This window comes from Callithrix jacchus, chromosome 2 (genome assembly GCF_049354715.1).
Source record: "Callithrix jacchus isolate 240 chromosome 2, calJac240_pri, whole genome shotgun sequence".
NCBI lineage: Eukaryota > Metazoa > Chordata > Mammalia > Primates > Cebidae > Callithrix > Callithrix jacchus.
Genome location: NC_133503.1, coordinates 185694560 through 185706949, shown reverse-complemented (window position 1 = coordinate 185706949; position 12390 = coordinate 185694560). Strand labels below are relative to the sequence as shown.

At 37.0% G+C, this 12390-nt stretch overlaps 1 protein-coding gene across 10 annotated transcripts in view; it reads right to left on the bottom strand.

Moving 5' to 3' along the window:
- CDH18 (cadherin 18) overlaps nt 1-12390 on the bottom strand; it is a 1140329-nt gene that overhangs the window by 64618 nt on the left and 1063321 nt on the right. For all 10 annotated transcript variants that reach the window (XM_078365644.1, XM_078365646.1, XM_078365648.1 and 7 more), the window contains one exon: nt 8405-8541. In XM_078365644.1, the coding sequence (XP_078221770.1) occupies nt 8405-8541 (137 nt within the window). The remainder of the gene's footprint in view (nt 1-8404; nt 8542-12390) is intronic.

Genomic DNA, 12390 nt, shown 5'->3' with positions numbered 1-12390 from the left:
AGTGAAACAGTGAGCTGAAGCAAGGCATACAATATGCAACTTTTATTGTTTCATTTGTAAATTCTGATAAGAGCAGAAGCTTTCAGACACATTGAAAGTTTTAATAAAGTATTATCTCCCAAACTCTGGCTCTTTTGGAAGTAGATGTGTTCTACAAGCAATGAATGATTAGTTTCCTTTTGCTGAGAATCAGACTCTGTGGTTGAGGCCCAGCAACCCCGGTTTTCTCAGGCCTTCCATGTGTTTCTTATGCATGCTACGTAACCATTCACGGCCCATTGCCCTATGTGAATTTAATGTCAAGTTACGGTTAAGGTTAAGAAACATTGTTTTTAACCACAATTTGATTTAAATCAGAGCTTCATTTAGTTCTAATCCTATGACAAACACATGCCCAGAGATATACGCACATTTATTTATTTAATCAGGTCAAATAAAATTTTACATTTAGTACACAGAACAAGGCAAAATAGAATATTTGCATTAAATGAAGAATAAATTGTGTAGTGAATCATGAAGTTGTTGAGCAGGTACGATGGGTGAAGAAATTAGAAACAAAATATATTTATGTGTTTAACAAAATTTACTAACTATGTTCTATATACCAAGACTTTCACTAATTATTTGACAATACTATAATGCACAAAGCTAAGTTAAAAATGGTTTCTAAACTTGAGATGGTTACAAATCTACAGAGGTGAAAAAATACTACAGTGAAATGTGGTAAGTGCTATACTTAATGCACAATTACAATGTTTAACTGTGGAAGAAAAGAACTGCGCATTCTTGTCTAAGATGTTGCAAAAAAAACTTACAGTTGTGACATTCAAAACAGTTCTTACAAGTAAATAACTGTAAAGCAGAGCGAAATGAAAACAGGTCGCTGAAAGATGAAAGGATTATGAAATTGTTGAAAAAACCTGGCCTGCCCGGGGTTTATGACTAAAAGCATAATACACATTTTTCAGAGGGTTAAGGTAAAAACAGAGAGGGCTGAGCTTTTGTTTGTTTGTTTTGTTTTGTTTTGTTTGAGGGGGGGCTGAGTTTTGTGAAGAAAATCCATACATGTGTAGTTTATTTCTTAGACAATCAGGAAACGTGTGTGTATCTCTGTGCATGTGTTTGTCATAGGATTACAACTAAATGGAGCTGTGATTTAAATAAAATTGTGGTTAGAAACAATGTTTCTTAACCTTAACCTTAACTTTACATTAGATTCACACAGGGCAATGGTCCGTAAATAGTTCCTTAGCATGAATGAGAAACACATGGGAGGCCTGAGAAAACCGGGGTTGTTGGGCCTCAACCACAGAGTGTCCAATTCACTAGATCTGGGCTGAGGTCTGAGGACTTTCATTAAGTGCCCAATGAACACACTTTGAGAGCATGCAAACACTACACACACACACTACACACACACACACACACACACACACACACACACACACACACTCCCTATTGCTCTGCTTCTTTGGAGAATCCTAATACATGAATTCAGGCACATTTGGAATCAGAAGAGAATAAATGCAGGCAACCTTTACTCATCTTTCACCTCATGTCTGAATCCATGCATTATTCCCTCTATGAAATCTTCGCTGATCCTCTTAGAGTGATTAAACTACCAGTTTTGTAGTCCCAAAAAAATCCCTCATCCGTAAAAATTCCTGTTGCTGCAGTAATTTTCCATGATGCAATTATCTGCTTACATTGTCTTATGAATTACATTCAAATGCCTCAAAGGCAAAATAACCTTCTCAATATCCATAGTGTCTACAGTACATCACTGCCTAGTAAGTATCATTTATTAATATGTTCTGCATGAGTTAATTGAAAGATACTTTAGAATAGAGATGATAAATTCCACAATACCAAAATACTGAAATGGTAGCTAAAATATAGAAAAATTTAAGAGGTAAAAGAATGATGAATATGGTCAAATGTCACAAACAAATGAGGGAAAGATAAAAGGTAAAAAGTACTGATTGGTTTTAGTTATTAGGCAGTGAGTAATGCCATATTTATTGTAAGTCCTAACAAAGAGTTAGGATGAAAATATGCATAATATGTGTTATACCTGGGATGCATAAAGGGAAAGTTGAGTGACATCATATAAGTTTGAAGAAAAGTTTATTATCCAGCAAGAATCTCATAGCCATTGGAGAAGAGCCCATCCCAGTTGCCACATGATCCCAGCCTTCTGAGACCTTTGGTAGAGAACCCAGTTGAGCCAACCTTGGCTTCTGACCTACAGAAACCATATTATTATCTGTTACAGAACAACAGAAAATAATCAAATTACCAAATAGCTGTATTATACATTGCATAGTGGGAAGACTGTATTACTCACAGCAGAAATACTTTATAGGTCTTTATTTAGAAAGTACTTTTCCCCCAAAATTGTGATATATGATGAGAATAAAACACCTTCTAGGTCACTAATAATAGACGACATCTTGAATTGATCATACTCATAATGCCATCTTTATAACTGTAAAAGCCAATTTATGTCATAATATGAATTTCAAAAATAAATCTTAGGGAGCTAAAATAACCTGACCAATGATTGAGCTCAACAAACACCAGCTTCCCTAGAGAGCCACATTAGAATAAGCACAGATTTAGTAACCAGAATATTTATGTTGGTACCTTATACGACCCTGAAACATGGCCTACTCATAACGAAGAAGGAGCACTGGTTTCCCCTTACCCTCATTCATTCCTAAATTCTGCTGCAATGCCTCACCTGCCGAGAGGAGGCACCTTTCTCTGGCTGGTATAAACTCCCAGTTAGGCTAAAACACTACTTACAAACATTCACTACTAAATATCATTTCACAAAATAAGTGGCTCTTCAGAAACTGTACATTAAGAAGATTTTTTTTGAGACAGAGTCTCACTCTATCGCCAGGTGCCAGGTACCAGGCTGGAGTACAGTGGCACAATCTCGGCTCACTGCAACCTCTGCATCCCGGATTCAAGCAATTCTCCTGCCTCAGTCTCCCAAGCAGCTGGGAATAGAGGCACACGCCACCACACCCAGCTAATTTTTGTATATTTAGTAGAGATGGGGTTTCAACATGTTGGCCAGGATGGTCTCCATCTCTTGACCTCGTGATCCACCCACCTCGACCTCCCAAAGTGCTGGGATTACAGGCTTGAGCCACTGCGCCTGGCCAAGAAGATAGATTTTTAAAAATACAATTTGAAAAATTATCAGCTACCCTTCTAAAACAGAATATATCAGAGAAACTTAGAGTAACATGGCTGATGTTGAGGTTAAGTTTGACAAACAATTGTACGTGGAAGTGTTCCTGATGACATTAACAGGCAATTAAGCCAAACAATCAGTGCACGCATTTCATTTCTAAATAGTCTCCCAACATGGCTATAAAATCTTTACTAGTGCTCATTCTTTCTATACACCAGTTTATGATTAGAATTAAATTATGTTTTAGTAATGCTCATTGAGGTGTTCTCCAAGGTTGTTTTATTACCACCTAAAAATTCAGAAAGTTACAATTTATGGTGCTGGTTTACTTTATAGATATAGATGAATTCAATCCCCATATGAAGTATTAGCCAATAATAAAAATATACCTATATTTAACTAAGTAAGTATATAATTAGGATGTTACTCAGTAAAAACAGGCATTTATTTTGGTGATGATTGCAAATAACATAATTTTCATGAATGCATGAACTCACATATATTCATAAATTACTTTCTATTTAATGTAAATATTATTTGGAGTGAGGTAATGAGTAAAAACTAATGTAAAGCATGGCTTCTGATTGAACTGCTTCTGGAGTTGATCCTCTTTTCTGAAGAATGGGCTTAATGCCCTATTAGTCTGTTCTCACACTGCTAATAAAGACCTAACTGAGGCTGGGGGGGCCTCACAGTCATGGCAGAAGGCAAAGGAGAAGCAAAGTCACATCTCACATGGCAGCAGGCCAGAGAAAGCCTGTGTAGACCTCCTCTTTATGAAATTATCAGATCTTATGAGACTTATTGACTATCACCAAAACAGCATGGAAAAAGATGCACTCCATGATTGAGTTACCTCCTACCAGCCCCCACCCACAACATGTGGGAATCATGAGAGCTTAATTCAAGATGAGATTTGGGTGGGGACAGAGCCAAACCATATCATGCCACCCTTGGCCCCTCCCACAACTCATGTTATAATATTTCAAAACTAATCACGCCTTCCCAACAGTCTGCTGAAGTCTTAACTCATTTCAGCATTAACTCAAAAGTCTACAGTTCAAAGTCTCACCTGAGACAAGGCAAGTCCCTTCTGCCTATAAGCCTGGAAAATCGAAAGCAAATTAGTTATTTCCTAAACACAATGCGGATACAGGCATTAAGTAAACATAGGCATTTCAAATGGGAGAAATTGGCTGAAACGAAGGGGCTACAGGCTCCATGCAAGTCTGAAATCCAGTGAGGCAGTCAAACCTTAAAGTTCCAAATGATCTCCTTTGACTCCATGTCTCATATCTGGGTTATGCTTATGCAAGAGGTGGGCTCCCACGGCCTTCTGCAGGTCCACCCCTGTGGCTCTACAGGGTACAAACCCCTGCTAGCTGCTTTCATGGCTAGCCTTGGGTGTTTAGAGCTTTTTCAGATGCACAGTGCAACCTGTCAGTGGATCTAGCATTCTGGGATCTGGAGGACATCGACTCTCTTCCCACAGCTCCGCTACGAAGTGCCCCAGTGGAAATTCTGTGTGGGGGCTTGCCCCTCACATTTCCCTTCTGTACTGCTCTAGCACAGGTTGTCCATGAGGACCTACCCGTGAAGCAAACTTCTGCCTGGATGTCCATGGGTTTCCACACATTCTCTGAAATCTAGGAGGAGATTCCCAAACCTCAGTTCTTGACTACTATGTACCTGCAAGCTCAACCCCATGTGTAAGTTGCCAAGGCTTAGGGCTGGCACCCTCTGAAGCCACTGCCTGAGCATACCTTGGCCCCTTTTAGCCACAGCTGGTGCCATTGGAATGCAGGGCACCAAGTACCTAGACTGCAGACAGCAGTGCAACAATATTTCCCTCCTTGGCCTCTGGGTCTGTGATGGGAGAGTCAGCTGTGAGGGTCTCTGACATGCCCTGGAGACATTTCCTCCCATTGTCTAAGTGTTCAACATTTGGCTACTTGTTACTTATGCAAATTTCTTCAGCAGGCTTGAATTTCTCCCCAGTAAATGGGTTTTTCTTTTCTATCTTATTATCAGACTGTAAATTTTCCAAACTTTTATGCTCTGCTTCCTCTTGAACTCTTCGTGGCATAGAGATTTCTTTCACCAGATACTCCAAATCAACTCTCAAGTTCAAAGTTCCACAGACCTCCAGGCAGGGGCAAAAACTGCCAGTCTCTGCTAAAGCACAACAAGAGTCAAGTTTGCTACAGTTCCCAAAAGGGTCCTCATCTCCATCTGAGATCCCATCCACCTGGACTTTATTGTTTATATCATTTTGGTCCAAGCCATTCAACACGTGTCTGGGAAGTTCCAAACATTCCAACATCTTCCTGTCTTCTGAGCCTCCCAAGTCTCTAGGAAGTTACAAACTTTCCCATATTTTCTTATCTTCTTCTGAGCCATCCAAACTGTTTCAGCCTCTGCATATTACCCGATTCCAAAGTCACTTCCACATTTTCAAGTACCTTTACAGCAGTATCCCACTCAACTGGTATCAATTTACTGTATTAGTCTATTCTCACACTGTTGATAAAGACATACCTGAGACTGGGTAATTTATAAAGAGGGTGGTTTAATGGACTCATAGTTTCACATGTCTGGGAAGGCCTCACAATCATGAAAGTAGGCAAAGGAGAAGGAAAATCACATATTACATAGCGGCAGGCGAGAGAGAGTGTGTGTGCAGGAGAAATCCCCTTTATAAATCCATCAGATCACCTCAGACTTACTCACTGTCATGAAAGCAGCATGGGAAAGACCCACTCCCATCATTCAATTTCATCCCATTGGGTCCCTCCAGTGACATGTGGGAATTATACAAACTAAAATTCAAGATGAGATATGGGTGAGGACAGAACAAAACCATATCAGTATTAAATTTTTTTTTGGCTATATAATTCCATTCATTCCTTTATTTCTTAACTGATTTTTAATGAGCCATTATTATTTAATCACCATTTGTTCTTCTGCTACTAAGGATTCACAATTGCTAACCTAGTTTGGCTATTTTGAAGATAAAAATAAACAGAAATGATTACAAATAAATTAAATCATGGATTCTTTATAACACCTCTTTAAAAGTAATTAGTGAAAGCTTATTTTTACAGAGATGTTATGTTGAAAAACTAATCCAAATGGAAGCCACTTGAGCTAATTTTGCAGACACCAAAACCCAAGAAGACTGGAGTAGCCTGATAATTGCGACATAACTAAGGGCAATAGAAGCATGCATAAACTACAGTGTGATACCACCTCGCACCCACTAGAATGGCTAGAAAAAGACAGATAGCAATAAATGTTGGTGGAAATATGAAGAAACCGGAAACCGTATTGCTGTCAGGAATGTAAAACAGTGCATCCACTTTGGAAAACAATCTGGCAGTTCATCAAGTGGTTACACATAGAGTTACCATCTGAGTTACCGGCAATTTCACTTCAAGGCATATATGCAAGAGAAATGAAAACATTTTCAAGATGACTTTTACAACCACCTATAAATAGTATTATATCAGGAAAATAATGGAAACCAGATGAAAGCTTGTCAAATAAAGAATGGATAGATATGTGGTATATCCATACATTAGAACAGCTTTTGATAATGAAAAAATGAAATACCGATGACACATACTATAATATGGATCAACATTTAAGACATGATGCTAAATGACATAAACCTTTCACAAAGGACTACATATTATATGGTGCCTTTATATAATATATCAATAGCAGGCAAATTTAGAGAGATAGAAAGTAGATTAATGGCTTCCTGAATTAAGGTGAGAGAATGTGTCGTATTATGACTAAGCAATGCAGAATTTCTTTTTGGAGTAATACAAGTGCTCTGAAATTGGTTGTGGTAATGGATGTACAACTCTGTGAATAGAAACCATTAAGTTATACACTTTAAAGGGGTGCATTTTATGCTACGTGAACTATATATCAATGAATCTGTTAAAATTTTTAATGTTTTAGACCCTCTGGAAGAAAAAACAAAACACGATTTTATTTTACATGGCACTATTTTCAAATGTGAAGTATTTTTGTTTGTTTGTTTTTTTGAGACAGAGTCTTGCTCTGTTGCCCAGGCTGGAGTGCAGTGGCATGATCTCCGCTCACTGCAACCTCCGATTCCTGGGTTCAAACTATTCTCCTGCCTCAGCCTCCTGAGTAACTGGGATTACAGGCACCCACCGCCACCCACCTGGCTAATTGTTGTTTTTTTAGTAGAGACAGGTTTTCACCATGTTGGCCAGCCTAGTCTACAACTCCTGACCTCGTGAGATCCGCCTCGGCCTCCCAAAATGCTGGGATTACAGGTGCAAGCCACTGTACACTGCCAAAAAGGGAAGTATACTTAATCTCTAATATATTCAGAGTTTTCTTATGAATACATCAAAACATTTCCTAAATGTATGTATAATCTCTGCATACAGTTTCAAAGTGAGGATAATTGGTACATTTGGTCTACTACGAATGTGTTAAAAAAAACTTTATTGTCATGACGATGGATTCATTTTCTTAGAGTTATATTCTAATTTCATTTAACACAGTCATATCTACCTTTATGACACCCGAAGTATTACTGATAAGTATGTCTGTTTGTTGTTTCCAGAGCTTAGGTGCTTATAACAATGCAATATTCTGGGTGGAGGTAGAACAAGAGTCACCCTCAGCTTTAGATCATATACTTTACCTGAAAACAGCCTAGACCTGGCTGTTGCAATTCCAAGAATTATTCTTTTACTGTAAGTTCTATAAGTGTTTTTGAAACTTGAGGAGAGGTTTTATATTGATAAAATAATCAGTATGCAATTCAATATTTTTATTTATTTCTTTTTTCCTAAACTACCACACAAATGAGGTACTCTTCTTCCAATGAATTGATAGCTTAAGTAGAGCAAAAACAAATGAAAAAGTACTTCTCACTATTAGAAAGAGAACCAAATGCCCTTACCTCAAGAATGAAGCATAAGTGTTCTGTGATACCAATTTTCCGTCACCATGCCAGAATTACAGTAAGGAGGAAGAAATAAGACTTACTCACTCTATCAGATGATGATAAATTATATCTAATATCTCTATTTACTCTCCTAGGTCCTGATATCAAAATTAAAGATTGTGAGAGCCCTGCTCTTAAGGAAATTTCAGTATGTCTTCTTGTAAAGGGACATCTTTTACTGTGAAATATGAAACAGTTACCATTTTCTGAAGCAGTGACTGTGATATTGTACCATGGAGTTTCTTCTCTGTCAAGAACCTTGGTAGTCTTAATGGTTCCAGTATTGGCATCAATGTTGAAAAATCGGTCGTCTTCAGCATTGTAGTTAATGAAATATCTAGAGAAAAAAAGATTTTTTTTTTACTTGATGCTATATTGAAGAAAATACAACTGAACCAAGGGAAAAAATATATGCAAATACATTGAAATATCCAAATATATTTTTCAATTCTGTATTTGATTCACATGACTTTACGTTTTTGTAGACTTTATATCAATTATTCTTATCTGTCAGCCTTTAATTCTAAGTTCAATTACGAAGCCCAAAAGTAATTTTATAAGATCTTACCAAACTTTGTGAAAACTAGATAATGGAAACACAATGATTAATGAAGGAAAGAACAAAAGAACTCACCTCTTGGAAGCCTGTAATACATTTAATAAAAAAAATTAAACCAATAATAAAAATTCTCATTGCTATTATCCGAAAAAATGTGAATCCTTGGAGAAGTCAGAGATTAATTTGTCCTGAAATTTCATTGTAGCTAAGGTTTAAAGATAAATATAAAATAAAAACAAAACACTTATATTTATTAACATTGTACCTCTATCACAGTTCAACTAAGCCCTTGTTTAGTCCAAGAATGAGATAAAAAAATAAAGATAGGAGAGGAAACACATTTTTTCCCTGTTCAATTCATCTAATTTTGCAGGCTTCTCTCATATTGGGTTAGATTTCAGCTTATTTTGTGATCAAATGAGCTGAAGTGATGATGTCTGTCTTCTTTCTGGGCGTAGGTTTCATGAGACTTTGTATGATTCCTGGTATGCTATGCCACTGCCACAAGAATAGTGTGCTTAGATTAATTAACTTGTCCTAGCACGAGGAAGGGAAGCACATGGGGAAAGTCGTCCAAACTAAGGTTCTCAAACTAGGGTAGATCAACCTAGTAAATGTGCAGATGCATGATTGAGTGTATCCGAGATTAAACAGAGCTGGTATCAAAAACTAGCCTAATTCAGCTAGCCCTCAGCTAATCCACTGACACAGTATAGTTAGACATAGCTTTTTTTTTAAGACCTTTGAGTTTTGAAGTTATGTGTTATTTAGCAATAGCTGATTAACATGTCTGTGAATAAATATTATTAAACAATTATATATGTTCTAGAAAAGCATCAGACTACTTATACAACTATTTAAGGAGAGAAATATTGTATTCTTTCCCAAAGCCTCTGACGCTTTTTTCTCTTTTCAAATCTAAGCTTAAGTAATATTTTATCTAAACCTGGAAGATGAAATGGACTGACTAATTATGTGAAAAGTGCTAGAGAAGAACATATGATACAGAGAAAACCAAGGTAAAAAGATCCAGATTAAAGAAAAAGTTCAAATTGGTTAGAAACAAATCTATGTCAATGTGGCTATGTTGGCTGAATGACATGAATGTCCATGTCAGGACAAGATAAAGAGATTTTTACTCTTTTGTGAAAGCAATGGGAAGAATTTCAAATTCAAGGAAAAAAAAGAGCTGATTTACTTAGATTTATTTATGTTCTGAAAAATGACAGTGGTTACTTTTTATCATAGATTGTAGAAAGTTGAAAAACATTTATTAAAAAAATTCTTTGTTGCCTTGGACAAAGACGGAAAGATAGAAGATAAAGGAAAGAAGTGTGTAACATGCTGTTATATATGAAATACAATTCATAGACTTTTCCTTGAAGCGGCATTAGTAAAGTAACTAAGTCGCAATTGACTCCATTTGTAGGTGTGTGTTTAACCTGCCAGTTGATTGATAGACCCTTTCAATGAGGTGGTTACAAACAATTAGGGAAAGATAGTTTAGGAAAAATTAATGATTATGCCTTAGATGCCCATTAGATACACATGTGGAATAAAAAGCCGAAGTCAAATATGGGTATGGAGTTCAATTGCCCTTTCTAAACAGGAAATATAACTTGAAGACAATATATGAGCATAAATGTAAGGTAATGGGAATGGTATAATCTTATCTGGAACAGAATTGTAAGAGAAAACAAATAAAAGATTGAACACTAAAGTATACAACCTATTGACTCTAGAGTAGGCCTACTGACTCTGCACAACCTATCGACTCTAGATTTTCTGTTCAGAGATGGTGACAGCGAAAGAGAGAGGGAAAACTGGCAGAGTGAGTGGCAGGCAGCCAAGAAATGGCTTACCAGGAAGGAAGGAGCTAACAACTCTAGTGAGTTCTGTTAAGAGATCGATTGAGGTTAGTGAGGGTTAATTGGATTTGGTAAGATAGGCAGTATTATTGATAGTTAACTTGTCAAGAATATCATCAGAAAAATACCAAAGGATTGGAGATATATTACAGTGGCTTCAAGAGTATAGTGATGTAATCCCAGCACTTTGGGAGGCCAAGGCGGGTGGATCACAAGGTCAACAGATCAGGACCATCCTGGTCAACATGGTGAAACCCCGTCTCTACTAAAAATACAGAAAATTAGCTGGGCATGGTGGCACGAGCCTGTAATCCCAGCTACTCGGGAGGCTGAGGCAGGAGAATTGCCTGAACCCAGGAGGAAGAGGTTGCAGTGAGCCGAGATTGTGCCATTGCACTCCAGCCTGGGTAACAAGAGTGAAACTCCATCTCAAAAAAAAAAAAGAGTATAGTGAATGTGAAGATACAAAGACCATGAGTCAAGACAATTGATTGATATCTTTTCCTGAATGAAAACAGAAAGAAAAAAAATATTTTATGTTGTTGGAAAAGTTGGTCCAACAAATTATTTTATTTTATATGGGAAATAAGCAGCATCGTCTTTGCTGAAAGAAATGATGCTTTTGAAAAAGGGGACTATCAAAAATGATAAAACTCATGAGAAGGTGAAAAGGCTTGGATTCCAGGGCACAGATGTACGAATTTCCCATCGAAAGTAACAGGAATGCTTCTTCCACTTAAGCATGAGGAGAAGATGAAAAGCTGGATAGAAATATAGGATAGGTGTAGTGATGAACATACTACAAAATTCATCATACTTTCTAGAACAGCGTGTAAGTGGAATTGCAATACAACCCAAACCTCACATAGGCATAAGTTTTGAGAAGGGGGATGCAGAACATTTGCTAAGGTGTGAAATCTTCTAATCTCCTGTGGATAGGCATGAACACACGTGGCAGAAGATATTTATAGCAGCATGGAAAATGAGACTACAGAGCAAGGAACATGCCAAGAAATGTGACTCATAGTAAAAAAAACATAAAAAGAGAGATTGCATCACTTGTAACTGTGTGATCAAAACAAGGAGTTGAACATTGTACATCGAATATTCTAATAATCATTATATGTTCATTGAAAAAAAAAAGAAATTTCAACAGGAAAAGGTACAATTATAAGATAAATCTTATTCTGAGACACAAAAACCAGATGCTACGGAATGGTGGGAAATCTATACATCATTGGGCTTCCCAAAGCATAAAGCCACGCTGTATGATAAAACCATCGTACTTTCTTTGAATTGAGTAGGAAAAAAAAAAAAAAAAAAAAAAAACCTTCATATAAAATCCCTTTCCTGGAATCCCTTTCCCAGAGGATAGATGCTGAGGGTGAGGGTTGAACTCGTTAGAAAATGACAGAAGTCTTGTCACACAGAAAGGATAGCATCCTTTAAAATGTAATAGCTTTCTGGCCACTTTATTATCTAAAATTAACATGTCTTTAAGAAATTGTCCATTTTTGGTTACTGTAAGAAAATCAACTTCTATGTCTGAAATTTGGAGGACTCAAATTTGGAATGTATTATTCAACTTCAAAGTTTCCTGCAGCAACTATCAGAAAAGCTCAGATTACTTTGTTACACATCCCTATGAATATGGCAGAGCGCATCTCATTTTAGAAATTTGATCACCTTAGAACTATCAGTCTGGAGGAAAATAGGTTTTGTTTTGTTTTGTATTCTGAAATCATGTAGTCTTTTTGCC